This window comes from Canis lupus, chromosome 6 (genome assembly GCF_011100685.1).
Source record: "Canis lupus familiaris isolate Mischka breed German Shepherd chromosome 6, alternate assembly UU_Cfam_GSD_1.0, whole genome shotgun sequence".
NCBI classification, from domain to species: Eukaryota; Metazoa; Chordata; class Mammalia; order Carnivora; family Canidae; genus Canis; species Canis lupus.
The window spans coordinates 14,687,201-14,712,584 of NC_049227.1; the positions used below are offsets into that span (position 1 = coordinate 14,687,201).

Sequence of the window (25,384 nt, forward strand, 5' to 3'; positions counted from 1 at the left end):
TTCTTCTAGATTTTTTATTTTTATTTTTTTAAGATTTTATTTTATTTATTCATGAGACACACAGAGAGAGGCAGAGACATAGGCAGAGGGGGAAGTAGGCTCCCTGCAAGGAATCTGATGTGGGACTCAATCCCAGGACCTTGGGATCATGACCTGGACCAAAGGCAGACACTCTATCACTGAGCCACCCAGGCACCCCTCTTCTAGATTTTTTAATATATTAAGTTCTTGATATTATTGCTTATGTCACAAAATGGACCATTTTTTACAACGTTAAGTACAATAGACACAAAATTGTATGTTCATTATATCACAACTATGTAAAACTACACATGCATCTGAAAACGTCAAATATTGGTAGAATTAAGGATTTGTGTTTTTAGACAAATTTCCCATTATGTTGTCTTTATAATGGAATTTAAAAAGAAATATAAGTATATGTACATATATCATAGCTGTGTTTTTGACTTTTGTCAGAATGTTCTGGTGAGTATGCTGTTTTGCCTCTCTGAAGCACATATGTTGAGGGGGCATTGATATCTTGCACTTCTGAAACCATATATTGGCTTTCCAGAGTCACCTTATCACTCTAAACCGCGAAAAGTGGCATCCTGGAGATCTCTGAGGACAGCAGCAAGCATGCCTCTTGGTAACAGAATGTCCTTAACCCCACAGAAGCTGTGGCTGGGAAGCACAAAGCAAGGTATGTGGTTGCTCCGACAGAAACTTTTCCTGCTCCAGAGGAGAGTTTTAGGACTTGCAGGTGGTAATTTAGGATAGAGTTTCTGATATGACTTATTTGAATGACATTGTTTTTAATCCTCTCAAAGACGTTGCATTAAGTGTGCTTTCTGATGGTTTGCGTGTGTGACACTGTATCCCTTTGAGTCTTAGGATGTCTCAGCGGTGCTGGCCGTGGCCAGCTCCTACTGGCTTGCAGGAGCCAATTGTTCAGTTTCTAGGAATTTTGTGAGCTGGTCGATGTCACACTGCCAGCTTGAAATTGGATGTGGTGGGAATATTTATACCATGGAAATAGGTAGATGCTACAAAACTGGGCTTTGTTTTTTGAGAGCTGCTGATTAAACATCTATCAGCCTACCAAGATTGTCAGTATCTGCTGGTTGACTTAAACTTTCCTCAATCCACGAAGATTGATTATTAGGGGCAAAACCTCCTGTTTCATTTATCTGTCCTGTCCTATTAAATCCGTGCACATTCAAACCAGGAAGTCTGACCCAACCCCTGAAGTCAGACCTGACCTTGGAGCATGCATGGACCAACCCCCCGAGCAGCACTCCCGACTATCTGACAGAAGCTTTAAGAATGAAGAGGTCAAATCTCAGGCGTTCCGCCAGCAACGGTGAGCACGCTAATGGTGACGAGGCCACAAGGAGGGAAAGCCCGAGATTTGTGCTTTGACATAATGAGATTTGGGGCTTCCTGTACTGGCTCCATCCCTATGAGATCATGGAGAGAGGACAGGGACCCTACAAGTCCACTCTGCCTCCTAGAAAGCAGTTTCCCTAATGTGGACAGTGGTATCTTCCTGGGCTCCAATTGGGCCTGCCTCCCTAAGCTTAGAGTCTTATTGAAATCTATTGTGGGGGGCAGCCCCGGTGGCTCAGCGGTTTGGTGCTGCCTGCAGCCCAGGGCGTGATCCTGGAGACCCGAGATCGAGTCCCATCAGGCTCCCTGCATGGAGCCTGCTTCTCCCTCTGCCTGTGTCTCTGCTTCTCTCTCTCCTCTCTGTGTATTCTCATGAATAAATAAATAAAATCTTAAAAAAAAAATCTGTTGGGGGCAGCCCAGGTGGCTCAGCGGTTTAGTGTCACCTTCAGCCCAGGGCCTGATCCTGGAGACCTGGGATCGAGTCCCACATCAGGTTCCCTGCGTGGAGCCTGCTTCTCCTTCTGCCTGTGTCTCTGCCTCTCTCTGTGTGTGTCTCTCATGAATAAATAAATAAAATCTTAAAGAAATCTATTGGATAGGGATGCCTGGGTGGCTCAGCAGTTGGGCAGCTACCTTTGGCTCAGATCATGATCCTGAGATCCGGGATTGAGTCCTGCATTGGGCTCCTGCTAAGAGCCTGCTTCTTCCTCTGCCTATGTCTGTCTGTCTGTCTCTCTCTCTCTCTCTCTCTCATGAATAAATAAATACATTTAAAAAAAAAAGAAATCTATTGGATAAACAATATTAGAAATAACAATTGCAAACAATAAAAAGCCCAAATCTCACCAGAAAGGCTGGGTCTGTTGTCCTGTCTCTGCCTTTCTGTCTCGCCTTTATCCACGTTTCCTACCTGGCTCTCACTGCTCTCCTTGGAGACTTGTGCAGGGAGCGTGGTGAGCCCATGTCACCTTGCCCCCTGAGCTGACCCCCTCCCTGTGTTTGCTGGCTCTGTGTTCTACTTTAGGCTTGAATGTTCTAGAGTCTTAATATATTAAGTATCCTCCTGAAACCAGAGTATGCTTCATTCACTACACTTCATTCACTGGACATTGGAAGGGGTGTTGTTCATTGCCTTTTTACTTGGTTTGCTATTTAAAAACTTGAACTTACCACTTCTTTTGACCCCTTCTTTCCTTTTCCTGCATGTGAGCCCTGTGTTCACACCTTTCCATTTCCTCCTGCTTTATCTTTCTGGATCACTCTCAGTTTTAGTCTCCTTACTTTTGCGGGGAGTATGGCGGTCAGGCTAAAAGTGTTGAAGTATTTTTACTCTTTTTTTTTTTTTAAGCCTCCTTTTTTAAAAAAGGTAATTTTGTCAACTTCCAGGTTTTCCTTCAGGTACAGCCAAGAATTCTATCTACTGTTCAGATGATCTTATCCAACATTTGCTTGTCCCCCTCCAGGTCACGTTCCTGGAACCCTCATCTACAGAGAGAAGGAAGACATGTATGACGAGATCATTGAACTGAAGAAGGTAGTGTTTCTGTCTATCCCTTGCTGGTTTTCGACAGCAAGAGCCTTCTGCAAGGACAGCGGGGAAGGTCGGGGTCAGTGCTGACATGTCTGCCCGGGAAGAACATGAGCTTTGAAGGGACACCCGAGTTCAAACCCCGGCCCCGTGTCATGGAAGCTGGGTGTCCCACCTAGCACCACTGTAGAAGAGGCCTCCCCAAGTATGTAGATTCCATCTGTGCTCTGCTCTCGCAGCCTGGCAGGGAGGCAGGGGAAACACAGACTTGACCTCACAGTCCCTCTGCACAGAGATTTGGCATCGGGTAAGGTCACTGGTGTCATTATTATCAGTAGCCCCCCATGTGTGTGACTGTTTCACATTTACCGGATGTTCCACATGCCCTCACTCAGTGTGTCTCTACAGGAGTCTGGGAGGGAGTGCATGGCTCTTAGCCAGTGCTGACCTTGAGACTCAGACAAGGTAGTCTGTCCAAGGTTGACCAGTAGCAGAATGAAGACTTCTACCAAGGCCATCTGCCTCCCAGGGCCAGGGCTGCTTTTACTTTCCCATGCTATCTCCCATCCTTAAAGTATGAATTGCACTGATAAATGACCACCATCCTCGTCACCATCACCATAACCACGAATGCCACACTGTTCTTTAGTGCTCATCTGCATTCCTGTGCCCCTGGAGAAGAGGCCAGGGTTCACTCCCTTACATAGCATTAATCTCTTTCAAGCCCTACCATCTCCGCCAGCTGAGCTTCATCCAGGGGCAGGATCCTCTGGGCACCCGAGGTTAAGCGGGGTGTGGGCAGCTAGCACGCCCAGGGCACAGCTGTGGAGAGGAGTCTGTGAGCCATCCTACCTGAGAAGCATGTGGTCTAGGCCGCTGTGGACAAGATGCAGCCCTTCTGTCTCGGTCCAAACAAGATGCTCAGATCTCAGATAGAACCAAGATACTCCTCACCCATGGGAGCCGCCTGGCGGTTAAAGTGCTATTCCATGCACCCGAACTCCCTTGTCCTTCGAAACTGTAAGCACATGTTGGACAACTGCTTCTCAGGCATACCGTGGGGAGAACCCTCATTTTGAACTCTGAATAATCACTGCAGCAACACTCGTGAATCTCCTTTTGGCTAGAATTGGGTCCCTGGGTAAAATTATACTGACTTTATTCAAACTTAACATTATGGGCTTCTGGAAAAAAAATCAGCCTAAGCTCCTAAATGCAGAGAGAAGAGAACGTCACTTCCATGACTCTGTTGCTCTGGGATCAGTTTTCTGTGGCAAGTGATGCCTCCCGATTCCTGTTGAAAAATGGCAATCATAAAGGGGCAGTCTCACAGGGTCACTGTGAGAGTTTAGCAAGGTACCCATGCGCGTGCCACCACTCCACGCCTGGTACTCAGCTGGAGGCCAGGAATGTAGACCGCCCAGGCAGTGGCAGAGATGTCATGGAGAGTCCTTTGCACCCAGCACCAGTCTCCCCTACCCGCCAGCTTAGTATCGAAACCAGGACACAGACACGGGCACAGTGTGAGTGTTGGATTCCATGCCATGTTGCCACGTGTGTATATTCACATACCCGCCACCACAGTCAACACACATGCTGCTCCAGACTGTCCCTTAAACTGTCCCTTTGTGGTCACACCCACCTCCCCTCCCCACTCATCACTCCTCACTCCTGGTGACCACTGACTTTTCTCCCCATCTCTATAATTTTTGCATCCTGATAATGTCCTATACATGGAATTAAAGAGCATATGACCTCTTAAGATTGGTATTTTCTATCAGTGTCTTGCCCTGAGAGCCTTCCACAGCAGCCCATACAAGTGACTCCTTCCACTCGGCCCTGGTCCAGCTGTGTCTTTGTCTGAGTGTCTTGTCTTCACACTCTCTTGCTGTGTGTGTATGCATTTAGGGTCCCTGTTGTATTTTTTTGATGTGTTAATTCCCCGAAGACCCTTTGGCCTGTGGATTATTTGGAATTGTGTTGTTAAATTTCTGAGAATTTAAAGATTTTCACGTTATTTTTGTTGCTGAATTGAGTTTGACTCATTATGGCCACAGAACACATCCCGTGTAGTTTCATTTCTTTTGTGTGGCTCAGGGAGTGCCCCTTTGCAGCTTTGCCACGGGCCAGAGTAGAGAGCATGTACATTGCTGCCAGGCAGGGTGTCGTGTGCAGGCAGTCAAACCCTTTGGGGTGTCAGGGTGAGCTCCCCTGCACCCCTGCCGGGTTTCTGTCCAGCTGCTTGCTCATCACTGAGAGAAGAGTGTTGAAGGCCCCACTGTGCTCATAGGTTTCATTTCCCCTCCAGTTTTGTCACGTGTCTTCACACTCTCTTGCTGGGTGTGTATGCATTTAGGGTCCCTGTCTCTTCAGTGGACTGACCCTTAAAGTCACTATGTGACGTATCATCAGCTTTGCCTGATGATAATGTACCCACTCTTTCCATCCTATTACTGCCACCTTCTGTCTCGTTACGCTAAAGTCAGTTTCTTGTAGACAGCATATGCTTGGTCATGTTCTTTAATCTACTTTGCCAGTTTCTGTCTTCCAGGTGGTTTGTTTAGATCATTTATATTTAATACAATTTTTGGTATTCCGTGATATAATTCTTCCATTTTATTTTGTGCGTGTGGCCTCATTACCCTGGACAGTAAAGTCCTGACCCTCCCACGGGCCTCCTCTGACCACCATTCTCCCTCAGCAAGAAAGGGGCTGGGAGCCTTGCTACAACCCAGAGGGTGGGGGTAAGGGGTGGGGGCTGGGCTCTGCACTCAGCCCTTGCTGACAGGGGTGGGGCTACGCTCTGTTCTGCAGGGTCTGTCCGAGGTGGAGCATTTGTTGTCTGTGAGTTTTCTGCCTAGGGAGGCTGCCCCTTTCCTGCTGGGGAGCAGAGGCTTTCCTGTCTGTGTCTGTGGACTCGTGTAGGCTGTTGGCATCCTCTGCACTCCACTGAGAGTGTGTAAGGCACAAGAGGGGATTCTGTGGTCCTCTCTTGGGTCCTGAGCCCCAGGCTAGTCTGCTTCTTCTCTCCCCCCCTTCTGATGCTCCTTTTGTTTGTGCTACGTACTATGTCCAAGGTTTTTCACTGTACAGAGCAGGAGGAAAGAGAACAGTGAGTGTATCCCCATTTCCAAAGCAGAATTCCCACTATTCGATTTCTTCTTCCCAATGACTGTGCATGAACTGACTTATTCATTAAGCCCTCACTGAGTGCCAGGAACTCTCATGCCCCAGAGCAATACTGGCCAATGGTGGGCATGTGGCCGACCTGCCAGGCCACCCTACGTGGGTGCACTTTACGAGTCAGCTGGCCGGTTGTAGTTTTGTTCAGATGCTGTCTCTCTGCTACGCGCCACAAGACTCCAGAAAGGAGAAGGATGTTTCCAGGATGACTGGCTTGTTGACATGCAGGCTGATGCTGGAAGCTGATTAAATGTACACTGGCTACTCGTATGGGCGCTGGCCGCAGCGGCTAATCACTGCTGTTGGAACCTCATGCTCTCTGTACTGTGGGGTTTCACCACTTGGGAGAGAGCTTTTTCAAGTGAGGACATGGAAAACAAAAATGAAAAATTCCTTGCCATCACTGTTTCATAAAAGGGTGAAGTCCAGAATAGAAGGAGGGAGAAATTTCTAAGTACAGGGCAGCTGTGGGATTGAACCAGCTTAGGTTAGGGGAAAATTGACAGCATGGTCTTTTCTCCTCAGTTCACCACAGACTGGTAAAAACTTAGGAGCCATTGCTCTTGACCCCCTGAGCCTTAGCTGAGGACAAGGATTTTAAGTGGACATTAGTTAGCCTTTGATAAGTTTTAGTGACACCGGGATCCCTGGGTGGCGCAGCGGTTTGGCGCCTGCCTTTGCCCCGGGGCGTGATCCTGGAGACCCGGGATCGAATCCCACATCGGGCTCCTGGTGCATGGAGCCTGCTTCTCCCTCTGCCTGTGTCTCTGCCTCTCTCTCTCTCTCTGTATCTGTCATAAATAAATATTTAAAAAAAAAAAAAGTTTTAGTGACACCTGCTGTGACATACATGGGCTGTCAGATGGGCGTGGAAGGGAGTGTGATGGTAGAAGTTTCCAGAAGTGCTGTTGATGGTGTCGATGTGTAGGGCAGTGTTTCTCAGAGACGGAGGGTGTGCCTTTTAGGGCAGGGGGCTCCTAGTCGCTTGGGATGGTCCTGCACCTAACGGCATCTCCCCAGTCCCCGTCCACCAAGTGCCGGGGGTGCCCACAGGACTCCTTCCTGTGACATCCAGCTCTCCGTCCCCTTGCGCCACACACAGTACCCTGACTGGGCACCAGGCCACTTTGCCAGACCTGCTCCGGCTGCTATTTCCCCTGGCATTTGTGTGCGCACATGTGTGCATGGGTGTGCGTGTGTGTGGTTATGTTTCCCTTCAGTCCCTGCACATGCAGAAAAGTGACATGGATCTCATGAGAACAAAGCTTCGGCGCCTAGAAGAGGAAAATAGCAGGAAGGACCGGCAGATAGAGCAGCTTTTGGATTCATCCCGAGTAAGTCGTGGTCCTGCAGTGGTGGCACCCGGCCATGGGCTGGGAAGGCACAGGCTCCACTCCTCAGGCTGCTGGGGGGAGAGGCCGTTCCCTCTGCCTGTGTCTTCATCTCTCCATCTGCTTACTGCAGGGCCCGGATTTTGTTCGGACTCTGGCAGAGAAAAGGCCTGATACTGGCTGGGTGAGTACCATCTCCAGCAGGACGCATAACCTTCCCACTGAAATCTGAAAACAGCCCACGGTTGAGGGATGCCTTTCCTCTAACACAGTCGTGCAACAATGACAGAGATGAGGGCCCAGAGCTCCCTAAAGCCAGTCTCCATGCAGCCAGAGGGCTTGCAAGAGGACACCGTGGGCACTGTTAGGGGACGTGAGGGGGCTGAGCAGGCTCCGTGCAGAGCAGGAGGTACACTGTAGGGAACGGGGTCACAGTGGAGATGTCTCCCGCCACACCCTATACACACATCGCGCTGAACTAATGACGCTAAGTGGAAACAGAAACAGCAGACACACACACGACACCTCTGCTGTGAGACTGCACAACATGTGGTGATGGTTAAGGGAGCCATTCTGCAGTGGGTGCAGTGGCAGGAACCATGATACACTTTTGTCCAAAAGTGTATCATGATAAACCTCCTGAGTCAAGGGAGCACAGTTTTATAGAAATGCAAAATTCAAAAAGAAAGTGGGAAGGGACACGGTTTTGAGATTATTGAACACAAGGAATTAAGAAACATTAGTGAGATGATTGTTGGGTTTGGTGACACAAAATTTATAACCAAACCCTCTGAGACCACAGTGGGAACTGGCTCGACATAACGGGGAACGGGGGGATGTGAATCAGTTCAACAGAGTCCTCTATCCCGAGCGCACGGAGAGTCTGTGCTGGCCTGTACAGAAGGCAAGACTCAGCCCTGCATAAATGGTTAAAGCCTGGCTCTGCTCCGAGGACAGCACAAAGGAAATGCTTTCAGGGCCTGAGAACAAATCCAAGTGTTTCCACAAGAAAATCGTTTTTAGATGAATAGCAACTCCTGGATCTTACATGGTCGTACATAATCTCGTTGGATTTTTTGTGGTAGGGAGTCAATCTCCTTTTTTTAAAATCCAGAAACAGGTTAAGAGATTCTCCCCACTTGGGTTCGTAGTGAATCCACAGGCCCCATGCAGGCTGGGTGGCATCAGCCTTGGTCCCCGCCACTACCTCAGCCGTCAATACTTGAGTGAAGATGTTCACTTGAACCACCATGAGTAAAGCCCTCATGCCCTAAAACAGCAGAATAAACAGATGGTCAAAACCAGTGTCCGCAGGGCTGAGAAGGCACAGGCATACTCGGAGCTGGATGCTGCATTTTAAGTTGGCACGACTGAGCCGAGGAATGGTCCGTGAAGTCATGCCTTCCATTTGTCCAGTACTGCTCTCTTTCGGGCTGTATCTCTGGGGAAAAAATCCAATATAAAAGGGCTTTCACATAAGGATATTTATAGCTGCCCAATCGCGAGGGGAATATTGCGGAGAAACCATTAAAATTAAAATAACACTACATTAAAATACATCTTAAGAAAAATGGTTTTTAAAGACTATTAAAAATGATTTATTTTTAAATTTTTTAATTTTTAAAAAATGATTTATAAAGAATATACAACTATGTTCAGAATCATGTGATTAATTTAGGTGAGGATTTAGAATTATGTAAATAATGCATACTTGTAGAGGAAGGGCTTTTTTTTTTTTTTTTTTTAGGAAGGGCTTTTTGCATTTTTGTTCTGATGCTGTGGGGTTTTTGGGTTTTTTTTCTTAGACTTTATTTTATTTAGAGAGAGACTGCATGTGAGCAGGGGGCAGGGCAGAGGGAGTGAGAGAATCTCAAGGAGACTCTGCTGAGTGTGGAGTCTGATGTGGGGCTTGATCTCCCGACCCTGAGATCACAACCTGAGCCAAAACCAAGAGTCAGAGGCTCAACCGACTGAACCACCAGGTGCCCTGCTATGAATTTTTTTTTCAATTAAAGTTGATTACAAGTAGAAATTCTAGATCCTCAGATATGTACCATTCCCACTTTCATATCCGTTGCCAAATCACCCTTCAGAGTCACTGCGTCTTGTGACTAGACACTTGTGCTGGTCACCATCTCCCCTCAAGAGACATTTGCACACATGCACAAGGAAGGCTGGATATCTCCTGCAGGCTTGTTTGTATTCATAGCTTAGACATCTGTCAGTGGAGAAATGCTTGTCTACACCAAATGATCGTACTGTGCAAGAATAACCTAGATCTGTAGGCAGCACAGGGTTAGACCACCAAGACCGTTTGTGCTGTGAAAGGAACGACTTGCAGACTGCGTGGTGGGATGGCATTTCTGCAAACACAACAGTGCCATAATGCCAGTGGGGACACATCCGTATAACAAGGTCTAAAGAATACAGATTCAATTGGTAATGATATTTAGTTGAGAGATATAAGGTCAAGGAACATAGTTTATAATGTTTTAATCCTTTTTGCAAGGAGATGTATTCATGTGTTACTAATATAATTTAAAATTAGCTTTTAAAAAAAGTCATTTGGCTATTCAAGAAGAAAGGAAGAGCTATTCTTCCAGGAACATAAGGGTGCCAGCTCCCAGAATGGTACGTTAGCAGAGAGAAGGAAGAAATGAGGTGGATGAGTGGTCTTTCCCCAGAAGGAAACATGGGGCCATGGGGGGCTTCTCCAGGCCTCTACCGCTCTGCTCACTCCCAGGGGAATACTGTGGATGCAGTCGCCCTGGGCAGGGTCACAGTTGTCAATCTTTGTATCTAGCACTGTGGTGGCTCCTGTCAGCCCTCAAGTGTGGAATGAGGCCAAGGGGAGGGCCCTGCACCTGCTGGCACATCTCTGGGGCCCGCCCCACTGTTGCCACCACGTACTGAGCCAGGGGGACAGTTGGCCCTCTCTTTGCTGCGCCTAGAGACTACAAAAGAAGCCAGCAACAAAGGGGGCAGTGTGTTAGATGCTGCTGGGTCCACTGGCCAGGGACAGTCTTGAGTGTCCAGAGGGAGGAGGAGGTTGCGGACATGGAGGCAGTCAACTTGATGTGCTGGTGTTTGATTGGCAGGTCATTAACGGGCTAAAGCAGAGGATTCTCAAGCTAGAGCAGCAGTGCAAGGAGAAGGACAACACCATCAAGTATGGAGGCGCTGGCCATGGGCGGGATGGGGGGAGGTGAGGGAGGACAGCAGGGGGGACTCTCGAGGGTCACCACCTGACCTGGTCTCCAGTAGCAATGTCTGCTCTGTCTGCAGCTTCAGTCCCCCTACAACCCCATCCCATGTCCCTTATCCCAGTTTCCTCTTTGTACTAAAGAAATGAAAACGAGTATTAGCCATCTCTCCCAAACATCACTGGGGGACAGTATCTTCCTTAATCTCTTTTCCTGTCCCCACTGCATTTAAGAAATGCTTCCTTTCCTTGGTCTTCTGTGGATTGCTTGAGTATGTGCCCATGGGTCTGTGGTCTTGATGCCAGCTGTCAGTGCTGGGACACCAGCTGCCTGCCTGGCCCCTGCCTCATCCTGCTGCTGCTCAGGGCAGCGGGCAGCCTCACACACTCTCCCCTGGTGATGCGGTATAGAGGAGTGTCCATCCTGGCCCTGGTTCCCCTCCCTATGTTTCTTGCTGAAATTGTCACCTATAAAAATTTGGATTTTTTGCTGGTTTCTCCTATGTTACAGATTCCTGAAGTCTGTAACTGTACTTTCATTTGTCTGCAAAAGCTTTTTGTCTAAGTCTGCTGGATGCTGAGGGTGGGGGAATGGTACTGGTACTGCAGGAGGGAAGTGATGCTCCTTTCTTTTGAACTGCTCCTCCCACCACCCCCAGAGGCAGCTGTTCTCACCTATCGTGTACTTAGTAGTTACTCTGCTTCTTCTCAAACAGCCTTCTATTTAGTAAGAAATTGCTTTAGGGAATCTCTTATGGCACCTGGAGGTGGCTGGTCCAACAGGGAGGGGTTCCTGAGGGTGTGAGGATCCTCCCATGGGCCTCAAGGGGAGTCCATGAGGCTCCCTGCCCAGTTCGCTTCTCTTGCAAAGCCCTTCTATCACTGTTGTTATGGGAGACACACTTCCCCTTGTTGGTCTGCCCTGGGGATACCAGCACTGCTGTGCTAACTCTGAACTTGGGTTTCTAGCAAACTGCAGACTGACATGAAGACCACCAACTTGGAAGAGATGAGGATTGCCATGGAGACTTACTACGAGGAGGTGTGTGGCCTTCTCTGGGTGGGGTGGGTCAACTGCTGAGCTGGGCAGTCACCCCACAACGCCCTGGGGACCCTGTTCTCCCATTTCATCTTTGCTTGACTATGAATCCCAGAAACTCAGTGCTTACCTCCAGCCACTAGGCAGAAATCAAGAATCTGATTATGACTTTTTTCAGAGGAGGGCCTTCATGCTCATTTTGTATTGTAATGGACTTTAATTTGGTGTTTACAGATTCATCGTCTCCAGACTCTGCTGGCAAGCTCCGAGACTGTCGGAAAGAAGTATGGTCATCTCCTTGGGAGCTGTGTTTTGTGTTTGGTCCTAAGAATAGCATAGGCATTACATGGGAAGTGCTGGCAGTACCCACACCTGCATGGTTTGTTCATTGTTAGAGTGGACCTGTTTCCATTTGGGATGGTTACACAGGTGCCCTCGTGGTTGCCACACACTGGCTACTAACAGCGTGCTCAACTCTCCACACGTTACTTCCCTAATTCCTACTATGGAACACTTCCCTCATACAGTTAGAAAGCACTGTTGTTGAAAGCAGGCCTTCCTTGTCAAGAAGACATTTCATACCCAACAGTAAACACAAGTTCATTTTCCTGAAGGAGTTTATTAGGAGAGACATCAGGGTTTCCTTATCGCCAAGATTCCCTCACTGCAGATTTGGCCATGCCACTGGCCTCTGCACTGAGCTGCATATGTGTATCACGCATTCACCTTGTGCCACGCACAGCCTTCTCTTTGCCCCCTTTGGCTTGGCAAGCTTTTTCCATAAAGGACAACTGATTCTTGCTGTTTGAGGTAGGTATGTTCTGTGCAGCATCCACAAACAAATACAAAGCCATTCCCCTGGGGGACGTACAGAGTAGGTTCCTGCGAGCCTCAGGTCACGACATCACCACCCACCCTGTTTCTGTGTGTATTTCTGCTGAAAAACCACTTATTTAGTACATACTGCTGATTCCCAATATCAAGTGGCATCACACACATGTGCTTTCTGGTGATTAGGTCCATGGGGCAGACCCGAGCATTGTGCTGAAGAGCCCGTTTTAAACCGTGAGACCACCAACGAAAGACACAGGGAAATACACACTCAATATAGTGGAGGTGCTGCTTGAGGAGCACATGGGGACTCCACCCACCCTCCCACCAGGAACTCGCCCTGAAGCTTCCCGCCACCCTACCCATGTCCCTGAGTGACTGTGAAGCCACCCCAAGTATCAATTCAGGGGTTACAAATAAATTTTAGCAAGTAGGCAAATTTGCAGGTACAGAAACTGAACAGGCTGTATGTTAGACTTTCTGGGATAAGGGGCAAAATCAGAACTGTTAGACAAGTGTTTATGTAACAAGACAAAGTAAGTTCACACAAACTTTTTAGTGATGCAATTTAGGATATGTTACTGTATGTTCCTTGGAGTTCAAAGTCTGTGTTTCCTGTTCAATTGCAAATATGCAGAAATCTCTCTGAGCCAGGGCCAGACACCCACAGGCTGTTGTGCGCCCACCCCTCTTTTAAGGCATTTTATAAAGTCAGTTTAGGAGCTCAAACCTAGCTGTTGGTCTTGTTGTTCCCAGGCCTCCAGGGGAGAAGAAAATGGGCCTCAGAAGACAGAAAAAAGTGAGCAGCGCCCTCCTGAGCTTGTCCCGGAGTGTCCAGGAGCTCACAGAAGAAAACCAGAGCCTGAAGGAAGATCTGGACCGTGTGCTGAGCAACTCTCCCACTGTCTCCACCATGAAGGGTACCATCCCTGGAGCCGCCCACAGAGGGACGCTCAAGGAGAGGCCACCTCTCATGTTCTTTGAGGGAAGATGCAGGCAGAGGCTGTGGGAGAGTCTTGGCCCTCCCGCCCAGCCCCTGAGGCCTGATTTCAGTTGCCACAAATGCAGACAATCCTGCTAGGCTACACTAAAATGTATCCCAAAATCTAATGGGTACCTGCCGTGTGCCAAGCACCCATCTAGGGAGTGGAGTAGAGTGGTGAACAAAGCAGACATCCCTTGTAGGGGGTGACTGTGTCATGACTGTGTCATGCTGGGAGGGGAACAAGAAGTCAACCCATCAGCTGTGGGTCAGGTGGTAGTGTCGTGGAGCAAAATAAAGTGGAAAGTCAGCAGGGGTCGGGGCAGGGTGTGCACCTGTGAATAGGGTCTTCAGGGACAGTGACAGCTGACAGACCTGGGACAGCTGAGGGACAGCCAGGCCCATAGCCAATGCGTACAGCATGTGTCGGCAATGGCAGGGTGGAGCAATGAGACAGGAGCCGGGTCAGGTGGAGGGCAGGGTTGTGCCAGCCATGCCCAGGCCCTGGGGGTTTGGGCCTGGGGAGAAGACCAGCTACTATGCTGAGCAGACTGTAGAAAAGCAGATGGGGAGACAGGGCTGCTACGATGTCCTCATACAGGCTGCTGACCACTTGGAGCAGGGCGGCACCATAGGGCTGAAAGGTAGCCAGGTTCCAGATACCTTTGGGAGATCAGGTGCAGCCTCTGATGCAGGAGGAGCTAGGTTCCAGGGCTTTTATCTGAGCAACTGAAAGGACGAGTGTCCTTTACTGGGGTGGAGGTGACAGGAGCAGGTCTGGAGGAAGGGAACAGGTCTAGTCTGTGGTGTGTACTAAGTATCCAAGTGGAAACAATGTATCCATGAGTTCAGGGCAGAGGCTCAGCAGGTGATCACCAGCAAACAGAGGACTTGGGTGAGATTCAGAGCACCCACGAGTCAGTGGTGCAGAGGAGGGCCCAAGTGCAGACCCTGACATGACATGGCAGTGTGCAGAGGGTGACCGGCGAGGTGAGCCAGCAGCACTGCTGCCACTAGCTGGCGAGACAGCTGGAAGAGCTAGGAGGGCCAGCGAAGGAAGTGCCCGCAGGAGGGAAGGGGCAAAGGATACAGCAAAGTGGACTCGTGTGACCTTGAGAAGGACCATCTTTGACCGGGGGCGCCAAAGCCCAACGGGTAGAATCAGGAGTAGGTGTCACACTACAGACAGCTCCACAGTGGGGGGAACAGAATCCTTTGCGGGGAGGCGCCATTGGGTTATAAGAACCTGCCGGGTGGGGGTTTCCCGGCTTTGCTTCTGGCTATGCGAGCTGTGCCAGCTTGTGGAGGGGGAAACTCACAGGCTGTGCTTGAGACAGTTGGGCTGGGCTGAAGGGGCCATCGGATGGTTGTATGAAGTACATCTTTAAAACCGTTGCTTCCGTCAGGTTACATGGAGTGGAGTAAGCCCCGGCTGCTGAGACGGATCACAGAGCTGGAAAAAGTGAGTGGTGTGCCTCTTAGCCCACCTCCTGTCCTTTAGGATCAGCCTGTGCTCAAAGAGAAGCCAGACAGCTTATAAAGTGGGAAAATAGACAAGTCCTCTGCTCATAGGATACTCAGAGAGGACATGTTAATGAATAGTCGCTGTCTACTGGATGGCACTCAGGGCAGACTCCTTGCAGGTCTGGATGAGACCAAGGGTCATGTCCTTCCTGTCTCTGATATTACAGGTGGTCACACGGCACATGGTTTTGGACTCTGTGTGTGACTAGGGATGGATGCAGGTGATCCTAGAGCCTTTTAGAAACTCAGCCTGACGTGTGCATGTGAGCTTTCTACAGGCCGGTCCCTCACCATCCTATATATCTGAGTCATCAGAAAACTCTATGTATCCCCCGGAAAATTGGGGAGATGAATATTTCCTCATATCTGCCATGTGAATTTGTAAATTTGGTATCATTCCTCTGGTCAGTAATCAATCAGATTCTACTGGAGTTAGTCAGAAGTGTCAGCATATTCTGAGTAGCCTGGTAAAGTGGGAGCTGCCCCCTTATTTGGCTGAGCAGAGTAAACCTAGAGGGGAGCATTAAAAAAAGAACTTTACATATTTACACAGCAGAAAAACCTAATAAGTTTTATATATTGTGGGTATTTTGAAAATAAAGTTTGTTAGGAAAGGAAGTCAGCCAGAGGTGGCTCTGAAGTGCACGAGGGCAATACTTTGCTGATGCAGGCTGGCATCAAGCAAGCCACAAGGCATCAGGAGTTCTTCGTGGGCACAACTGGGTTATCACTTAAGATTAAAATCACAGAGTTTGAAAATTCTAGAAATCCTAAGGAAATACTAGAGTAAATGAGCACAAAGAAGAGAAGCTTATGAATTTCCCTTTCATAGGCCCTGTGTTCTGTTTTGTTAATGGTGCCTTGCCCCCACTTGTCCCAGGCTGGGCTGTGCTGGCAGGGGTGCTCTTCACTTCCCCAATGGGCTCCTGTCCCAAAAGGCTCCCGTGAGGTGGAGCTGTCCCACGATTTAAGGTCACACCCAGAGCTTGTCCCATACCTGGGCTTGGGACGAGTTTTGCTTGGTCACTATCTCTTCCTTGGGTTTCATAACCACAACATAAAATGAGAAAGAACATCTAAAAAATGCATGTGTTGCCTCTAGAAAATAAGTTCGATGGAAAGCCCCAAATTACATGCTTCAGAAGTGGTCAAGGCAAACGCTGTGGTGCACTCTGCGTCCAGCTCCACTGTGTCCAGGCAGCCACGAGGTGACCAACACGAGGACAACGAGCATCTGCGGGGGACTGTGCGGAGCCTGAAAGGCGAGCGGAATGCCCTACAGATGCAGCTGCAGGAGAAAGAGTAGGTCTCGGGGCACAACTGGCACTCTGGCCCCCCGGGAGGGCTTGTGGCTAGAGACTGGCATTCTGGTGAATACAGGGGAGATGCTCAACTCCTGGTAGTAATTCCTGGGGTAGTTTTGTAGGATTCAGAGACTTACTGTATTTTTTTTAAAGATTTTATTTATTTATTCATGAGAGACACAGAAGGTAGGGGATCCCTGGGTGGCGCAGCGGTTTGGCGCCTGCCTTTGGCCCAGGGCGCGATCCTGGAGACCCGGGATCGAATCCCACATCGGGCTCCCGGTGCATGGAGCCTGCTTCTCCCTCTGCCTGTGTCTCTGCCTCTCTCTCTCTCTGTAACTATCATAAATAAATAAAAATTTAAAAAAATATATTAAAAAAAAAAAAAAAAGGCAGAGACATAGGCAGAGGGAGAAGCAGGCTTCTCGCAGGGACTCGATCCCTGGATCCTAGGATCATGCCTTGAACCGAAGGCAGACGCTCAACCACTGAGCTACCCAAGAGTCCCAAACTCCTACCTTTTTGAATGTTTACTTAGTGGCAACATTCAGAGGGAACAAAGACTAAATAATAAACATAACGAATAAATTATGTTCTTAAAGATTTTATTTGTTCATGAGAGACAGAGAGAGAGGCAGAGACGTAAGCAGAGGGAGAAGCAGGCTCCCTGCAGGGAGCCCGATGTAGGACTCCCTCCCAGAACTCTGGGATCACAACCTCAGCCGAAGGCAGAAGGCAGATGCTCAACCGCTGAACCACCCAGGCGTCCCAACTTCCTGTATCTTATTTGTGAAGTAAAAGTCACTTAGTGGTGAAAAGAAGACCTTAACTGACCATATTACATCATTGAAAGAAGGGGAGGTATTTAAATCTCTTTATGCAGAATTCTAGAGTGATTTCCAAATTCTTTTTTTGGGAAGAATTGACTTTCGTTGACTTTTGTAAAGTAGATAAGCCAGTTAAATCTTCTGCAGAGTGGTTCAGAGAGCAGTTATATGTTTATGACATCCAGTCTAAATGCCAAATAAGACACAAATTCTGTGAAGTGTTCAGTGTGACCCTCAGAGTTTGAAAGGCAAAATCTCCAGATTTTGCTTGTTCACTGTTTTTTTCTCTAGTGTCTTGATCTATAGTTTACTGAAGATGTTTCCTCTGCTGTTTACTTGTGGCTTCTCTGGTCGCAGTTCTGTCATAAGTAAGCGAAACCCATGCATCTTCTGAGATGGGGTTTATCTCTCAGAGTGGCCTAGGGAAGCCACCAGCCTCAGCATCACGTGGGTGCTGATGAGAGATGCAAAACCTAGGTCCCGCCCACCCAGGAGCTGGTTAGATATGTAGAACCTAGGCCCTGTCCACCCAAAAGCTGGTTAGAGATGCAGAACCTAGGCGTGGCACACCTGGAAGCTGGTTGGAGATCTAGAACCTTGTCAGACCCAGATCTCCTGAATCTGACTCTGTCTGATGAGGCCCCCTGATGATTCATGTGCACATTTAAGTCTGAGAAGGACTCCCTAGCTGACTCCTCACCTACTAAGTTCTCTGCTGCCTTCTGTTTACAGCAGAGGAAAATCCCTTCACACTCCACCTGTTCTTAGTCCTCCAATCCAAGTACATCTATGTGAATTGGTAGGTTCTTTGTAAAAATTAGTATTTATCAAAAAAACTGGGCTAGTCGTTTTGAAAGGTAAATAATGCTAGTCATTTTGAGAGGTAAGTAACGTCTCTGATAATCTCTTCAGCTGTCACCTGGCATGATAAGAGCTTCCACCTATTCAGCCCTTACTCTGTGATAGACCCTCTTTGAAATAGTCAAGGTTTTTCCTCTGATTCATAGAAGATTAAGGGACCTAACTTTTCTAGGTCCCTTTCAGTGAGCAGTGGAGCTGAGTTCAGACTTGGAGCGGTGCTCTTAGCCACATGCCACCTGTAGGACCAGGAAAGCCTATCAGGGAGCAGTTTAGTTGGAGGTCCCAGGTCACCCCCTTGTCCTCAATGGCTCGGCTCAAGTAGCAGCCCCGTGTGGTGCAGGCAGGACCCTCCTAGCACTCATCTGAGATACGGTTACATACCAATTGTGTGACTGTTGGGATAAAGCCTCTCTCCACGAGAGCAGGGCCACAGCTCATCTGAGCCTCCTCGCCACTGTATCCTGGGTACCTAATAGCTGCAGGCACATAGCAGGTACTCAGTGAATATCTGGAGGAACAGCCCCCCAGGGTGGCAGGCCTGTCGGGTCTTCTGGCTGCGTGGTTATAAACAAGTGCCTCTATCCATTTGCCCCCACGTCCATCCACTGTCATGAGGAAGGAAGTTGGGTGACCTGATGTTTTTGGAAAGCTCTTCCTGCTTTGGTGATAATTCATGTAACCGTGGTCCTTCATTTTCACGAACTCTGAAATGTTTCTGGTTCTGCATGTTCAGTTTGGAGATGAAGCAGCTGCTCCAGACAAATGCTGACCTGCAGAAGGAGCTGGAGGACATGAAGGGAGGTGAGGAGGAGAGAAGAGGAAGAGAGGAGGCTCTGAGGTGAGCATGCCAGGAGTCAGAGGCTGTCAAGAGATCCCACAATTCCAGGCATTTCCAGTCTTCCCTCCGTACAGCTTCTGGAGCATTTTCTTACAGCCCCAGCCTGAATCTGTCACTCACTTCCTGACATCCTGCAGGAGCTCTTTGTGTACCTTAGAGTAAAAATCCTAATTCTGGGAAAGAGCTCTTCACAATCAGGCAGTTTTTGCCTCTGTGTTGTGATGCCAGGTCCTCCACACACACCCTCCACTGCAGCCACAGCCACCACGGGCGGCCATCCAGGGCCAGAATCCTGCTCCTTCACGATTGTTCATAGACCCCAAAGGAGAGACAGCCCCAAGCCCATCAGCTGAGGCACAGATAAGAAATTCAAGTATGTCCACCTGAAGGAAGAAAAAGAAATAGGTTCTGGCACACATGATGGCGTGGATGAGCCTCCGGCACAGGGTGCCACATGAAGGAAGTAGACAGGAAGGGTCACAGACTGGATGCGCACGGGCAGATTCTCAGGGAGGGGTGGGGGCAGGGAAATAAGCAGGGGCTGCTCCACGCGAGGCTCCCTTGGGTGGGAGGAGTGTTCTGAATTGGTGGTGATGGTCGCACCATGTTCTATGAATTTTACCTCAATGAGAAGTGCCCCCCCAAAGTAGGCTAGAACCCTGGATGGAAATATATACCACTCAGAATAATGAGGAAGACACAGATTGCTAAAATGAATAAAAGTACTTGTTTTCAGGAGAACTGTGATGAGGTTTTGTCGGAAGGCAGGGCCGGAAGAGACCAGAAAGGGCAGGTATGCAGGGAAGAGCTATTTTTCTATTGCCATTAAAACCTATAGCAAGGACACAAGTCCTAGTTGCTTCCACTCACATTGTGCACTGAAAACCCCAAATGCTGCTGGCCCATGCATCACTCCAGCCACCAGGATTTTTCCCACACATCAGAGGCAGTGCTGGCCCTGGGGATCCTCCGACACTGCCCTCCTGGGGCTGCCAGCCTGGCCGCAGACACAGGCCACAGGGCATGGTCCTGCAGTAGGGACCCCATGCTGGCCAACGTGCAGGGAGGTGGTACTGGGGGCCTCAAATGGCTGCAGGAGAGGTACCCCCGCAGGCGGTCCTTGCAGTCACATACAGACATGGAGACATGGGCCACTGCATGATGACCAGTTAAGATGTCATCCTCTCCCTCCTACTTTAGAGAGGAAATTCAAACGCTTGTGAAGAAGTGTCAAGAACTGGAAGAGATTAGGAGAGCAGAGAGAGACAACCCCGTGGAAATGAGTCCTGAGGTATGGCTCAGCTGGGCTTCAGACTTCCTGTGCAAGTGCCGTGGGGCTCTCGGCCTGAGCGGGACATTCTGCTGGGTTGGTCCCCTGGTTCTCCTGACTCTGGCACTGATAGGCCGTTCCCCTTACCGTCCCCCTTGATCTCCACAAATTGCGTATGTTGAATCCAGGATCTGAACTGATTAATTGTCAGTTAAGTGACTTTTTTGAACAGTGTTTGAGTCTTAGATAGTGAAGTTGAGTGAAGATCTTCCCCGGATTTCACCTATTCAGAAAGTCTAATTGTCCAACAAGGGGTGTCTGTTAGTGGGTGAGGAGTTTGAGAAGGCCTTCTGGGGAAGGGGCAACGCTTGGGGAGGACCTCCTGTCCCCAGTCCTGCGTGTCTAATGTAAGCTTCAGACGATGACATGGACACAGCCTGGCCAGGAGAGTGCTCACTGTGGCAGAGCATCTTCCGAGACCCCCGTGCCTGCCACTGAACTTTGCACATGTCCAGGTGTTGAATGAGTGTGTGGCAAATGGCAGGTTCAAGGTGAGAGGTAAGTTGCAGGCACCTGCCCTCCTGTCCCTGTCCCCTCATGGAGGCAGCTACAGCTGAGCTGGTCTTTGTGGCCACAGGGGCTGGCTCCCCTGGCACCACCTTTGAGCCAGAGCAGCCCTCTGGTACCCACTGGCCCTATGCCACCTGCACTTGGACTTCTGGTGGCTGCACTGTGCCTCCTTGCTAATCCTTTTTTCCAATTGATGGATTTTTTTCAGGTGGCATGTATAATCTATTAACACAAATAACATTGGTATTAAAATTCTGTGGTAGCAGTGTGCTCCAAGAGGACTCCACCATGTAAACGTGTGGTAGATAAAACCAGGCTGGTGGGGAAGCGTCTACAACGAGCACACGTCAGAAATGGTAGATAACACCTGGCGGCCCCTTTACGATCCCTTTTCCATGAGCCCCCATCTACTTGCTACAGACACGGTAACACCCAGGGGATCCACCAGGACAGTGGGCCTTTACGGGGTACACATCATAGCCAAGAAGTTCTGTTGCTTCAGAAGGCGACTTACTGTTTTATAACAAGTGACCTGACAGAGATGGTCACTGGCCGCCGGGAAAAGAGAGTGTCCCCGGGCTCTAGGGCTGCGTTACCTGCTGAGGGTGAAACAGACACGTTCTGATGTTTGAATCTGGGCTGGCTTGTGTCTTCTGAGGCTGGCTTCCTGAGCTGGAGTCTCCGTGGGGAGGGCTCTTACACTACATGACATGGTGTGTACTTCAAAAACAGAGAAGTGCTGACAGTCGGGAATCCGCAGAAGCTGATGGGTGCAGCTCTGGTGGCAAATGGAGATGAGCCGCAGCTTACCAGGGAGGCAAGGAAAGGCAGTCTCGTGGTGCACACGCGCTGGAGTTCCTGAAGGTTGCGTGACAGCCTTGGTGCCGGCATATCCTGCTGGCCAAGTGTGAGGGTTGGACTATATGAGTCCTTCCTGAGCCTTTCTGGAAACTATTTTTGTGGTTCAGTAAAGTATATTTTTTGTGTTATCTGTGGGATGCATTTCTGTGCTGGTTTCTCCAAAGTGCTTTGGTTAATGTCCTGAGTCCTGTAGAGTCACGGTCCCAGTGTCCAGGAAGCCAGCCGTTCTGCATGACCGTCACCTTCCAGGGGACCCCTTGCCCCCCTGCATACCGTGCCCGCTGTCTGCTCTGGGTGGATAGATGTGAGGCCATGGCTGCTGGGGTGGGGGCATGTGGGCGGTGGAGCTATGTTTGTGTGTCTCCGGGGACCACCTCACTGGCAGGGGCCCCTTTTCTTCCCGAGCGGGTGCTCACAGGGCTCTGAGCCGACAGGGCTCCCCCATCTGTGACTTGTCCACTCTGGGTGATCCTGACCCCTCGGAGGCACCCAACAGAAGCAAACGTCAACTCTTCTGCTTGTTTTAATTCATCTGGTTCTTGGAGACCCCTCCCTCTACAGAGAGACCCGCTCAGGGTTCCTGTAGACACTCATGTGGGAAGCAAAGCAAGTTTCTCCTATTGTCTCCTCAGAGTGTTGACGCGGAGACAGAGGAGAGTCACTGTAGCGCCAGGCTCCGCCCGTGCGCTGATGTTCCCCCACGGTCAGGAAGGTGGCTCTGGTGCGGGCTCCTCGTCCCCCAGGCCTCGCGCTGACCTCCAGGATCCGGCACCAAGGTATTGGTGCCGGCACAGGCCCACTTCTCTGCACACCTTACCACAAGAATGCCGCTTTTCCTGTGAGTCCCAGCAATTCGGGATTTCGATCCTCCACTAACCCAGTGTGAGACACAGTGGCTGCACTGGTAGGGAGCCCTGATGAACGTTCTTTTTCTCAAGGTTTGACATCCTCAATCACCATCTCTACGTCCCCTGAGAGGGGCTTCTCGAGGTTTGCCCAGTGTCAAAGTTATACTCAGGACTTACTGAGGCATCTTATTCAACCTGGAGGTTTTATGTCCCTACTATCGGCAGGAGCCTACCTTGGGCCCCAGGTTTCACGCTGTTCATGCCAAGAGTGGGCCAAGGGAATAGCCATACCCTCTGCAAAGCCACAGGGACAAGGATGTTAGGTAGCCTGGCAGTAGTGGTGCAGACGCCATGGACGGGAGACACACGGGTGAGCGGTGCATTTGCCAGCGGGAGAGCAGGACCCTGTCCAGCCACTGCTGGTGGGGAACAGGTCTCCACTGGCTGACTCAGAAAGCCACCTGTGACCTACTGTTTGGTGGAAACAAATCTATCTCTTCCAGAGAAGGTCACAGCAGCGATCCCCTGAGATTAGAAAAAAAAACTCACACTGGAAAAAAATCCGAACAAATTACCAAAGTATGGCTTGTTTCTGTGTGGTGGGACCACGAGCAGTTTTATTTACCCCAGCGTAGTCTGAATTTTTTATAACAGGCATGTATATTCTTATAACAGGCTTTGGGGTTTTCCTGCTGGAAATGCATTTCCAAATGGACTTGGCTCTCCACGTTTGGACATGGGTGATGAGTTGTAGGTTTAATCAGGGGGGCAGGGGGGCAGTTTCTAACAGTTGCCTCAAGGAATTTCTCTATCGAAATTTAAAATCCTTTCAGCTATTTGCCAAGAGTTTTGGAGTGAGTATCCCTTTATCTCTAGGTGACTGATGGGACTCTCTTGCTCCCATTGGGACAGGCCACATAGTGACAGAGGTCATGTTGCCACAGAGGAACATCGATGTGGGGGCATATTGGTACCGAGGGAGAAGATAAGCCCCTCTCCGGCTGGATGTTGGGGGTCTCGGTGGGTAGTAACTGGGCACGCCAGGAGGGCCTGGTGACAGTGACTGATCCACTAGGGGCCCCGGGGTGTGGGTGGTGGGCCTGGCTCCTTGGACCTGGTACAGTTCAGTTTTTACCAGTTTCCATCTTCACGAGGGGGTCCTCCAGCAACATAGGCCCCCAGCGGTGAGGACGATAGTCCAGGGTGTGGATTTTTATTGAGAGATGTCATTGCAGATAATACATTTGGACTCTTTTTTTTTTTTTAGTTTTTTTTTTTTAAAGATTTTATTTATTTATTCATGAGAAACACAGAGAGGAGAGAGAGAGAGAGAGGCAGAGACACAGGCAGAGGGAGAAGCAGGCTCCATGCAGGGAGCTTCTTTTCATCATGAAAACTGAACTAGAAATCTATTGCCTTCAATCGCAAAGGTCTTTAGAGTAAAAGAAAGACCAAAAACAAGGTGCCTGAGAAGCAGGTAAACCTTGCAATAACACACACGTGTCACTGAGCTCAGGAAGTACATTGTAGCTTCGGAAGGGCCACGTGTCAGACTTACAGGGGTGTCACCCCGTCATCCTCTCATGGGAGTGCCATCACGCCGGGTTTAGAGAGGTGGATGAAAACCACCTTAAAGCCATTTATTAGCTGTACCTTGTTTCTGCAGAGATTTATTTATTTATTTATTTATTTTGTAGTACGGCATACTGAACGTGTAGGTACAGATTTTTCCTCCACATTAAAAAATCTAGTCTGATGAGCTCAGCCTGTATCATGCCAGCATCCTGCCACCTCACCCGGTACCCATCTTCCCTGCCCGGCTTAATCGTCCTTTGCACCTTTCTGCAGACCCCAGAAGAACCCCGACCTTCCCTTCCCACCAGCAGGCTCTCTCAGCAGGACCATGAGCCAGATCCAAGTGAGGAGGGCTTCTCTTGGCCCCCCTCCACCTGCTCCGAGGGGCAAAGAGACACGGCAGCCAGGATCCTGCAGGCCCGCTGGAAGAGATACTGCCAGCAGGTGAGAGCCCGGGGGGCCTCACTGTGGTCCGCTCCCTCTGCCGCACAGGCTCTGTGCTCGGTGCCGCTGGCATGCATGGAAATGTGGGACAGAATGTCGTGGGGGGTGAGGGGCAGACCAGCACCTGGACCCAAAGTAGCTCCTACAGGGACCCTTACAGGGTCATCTGGAGGTGGAGAGGGGCAGTGGCTTGTCCGGAAGCCTTTGTTAGCTCACTGACTACACAGCGGCAGGTGGCTGGTTCCAAGGGAGACCCGCTCTGGGTGCAGCCCCTGACCGCACTATGAAATCTCTGCCCTATCCCCCTAAACATGGCTGAGCATGGGCTCCACAGTGAGGTGGATCCAGTCTAGAAACAACTGGAAATTCAAACCCCCAGAGAAGCCCCTCTTCTGGGGTTGCCTGGGGGAAAGCAGCTCAGGCTGTGGTCTATTTTCCTGGGACTCTGAAAAACCTGCCTTGAGTGGCTGCTCCTCAGGGGACACCACCTATAAGTTAGGGTACAGGAAGGCCACCCATGAAAGCTGAGAATGTATGTCAGACCCCAGGAGACAAGGAGCTATGAGTCTGTGCTGAATGCCTTCATGCTTGGGGAGAGGTGGAGCGAGGAGCCCAGGGCAGGGGAAATAGGGTGACGGGAGGAGCCCAGGGCAAGGGAAGTGGGGTGATGGGGGAGGAGCCTGGGGCAGAGGAAGCAGGGGAGATGACGGGGTGGGGGGGAGAAGGGGAGCCTGAGGTGGGGGAAGTGGGGTGACTGGCAAGGAGTCCAGGGCAGGGGAAGCAGGGTGACAGGGGAGGAGCCCGGGAGACGTCATGCTATCTCGTGGAGGGAGGACTGTGGCTCCATTCCTGAGCTTCTGGGGTAAGAGTGGCTGTCTCCTTGGACGAGCTCTGCGCTCTGAAAGAGCTCCTGGCTGTAGAACATGGCAGGGCCCTTTCTCCCCGGCTGAATCAACAGAGACTGTGCAGCTCTC

At 49.9% G+C, this 25,384-nt stretch overlaps 1 protein-coding gene and 1 long non-coding RNA gene across 11 annotated transcripts in view; both read left to right on the forward strand.

The window, feature by feature from the left end:
• IQCE (IQ motif containing E) overlaps positions 1-25,384 on the forward strand; it is a 46,202-nt gene that overhangs the window by 9,938 nt on the left and 10,880 nt on the right. For 5 of the 10 annotated variants that reach the window (XM_038539608.1, XM_038539609.1, XM_038539614.1 and 2 more), the window contains 15 exons: positions 575-703; positions 1,229-1,363; positions 2,856-2,926; positions 7,324-7,437; positions 7,568-7,618; positions 10,533-10,603; positions 11,606-11,678; positions 11,910-11,959; positions 13,263-13,426; positions 14,895-14,950; positions 16,115-16,314; positions 18,738-18,842; positions 19,579-19,635; positions 20,043-20,133; positions 24,240-24,410. In XM_038539608.1, the coding sequence (XP_038395536.1) occupies positions 575-703; positions 1,229-1,363; positions 2,856-2,926; positions 7,324-7,437; positions 7,568-7,618; positions 10,533-10,603; positions 11,606-11,678; positions 11,910-11,959; positions 13,263-13,426; positions 14,895-14,950; positions 16,115-16,314; positions 18,738-18,842; positions 19,579-19,635; positions 20,043-20,133; positions 24,240-24,410 (1,538 nt within the window). The remainder of the gene's footprint in view (positions 1-574; positions 704-1,228; positions 1,364-2,855; positions 2,927-7,323; positions 7,438-7,567; positions 7,619-10,532; positions 10,604-11,605; positions 11,679-11,909; positions 11,960-13,262; positions 13,427-14,894; positions 14,951-16,114; positions 16,315-18,737; positions 18,843-19,578; positions 19,636-20,042; positions 20,134-24,239; positions 24,411-25,384) is intronic. The other 5 variants (XM_038539610.1, XM_038539611.1, XM_038539612.1 and 2 more) reach the window with 5 other exon arrangements.
• On the forward strand, positions 2,933-5,523 carry LOC119872167. The gene is made up of 2 exons (XR_005360671.1): positions 2,933-3,227; positions 3,645-5,523. It is a non-coding gene; the product is annotated as an uncharacterized LOC119872167 (long non-coding RNA).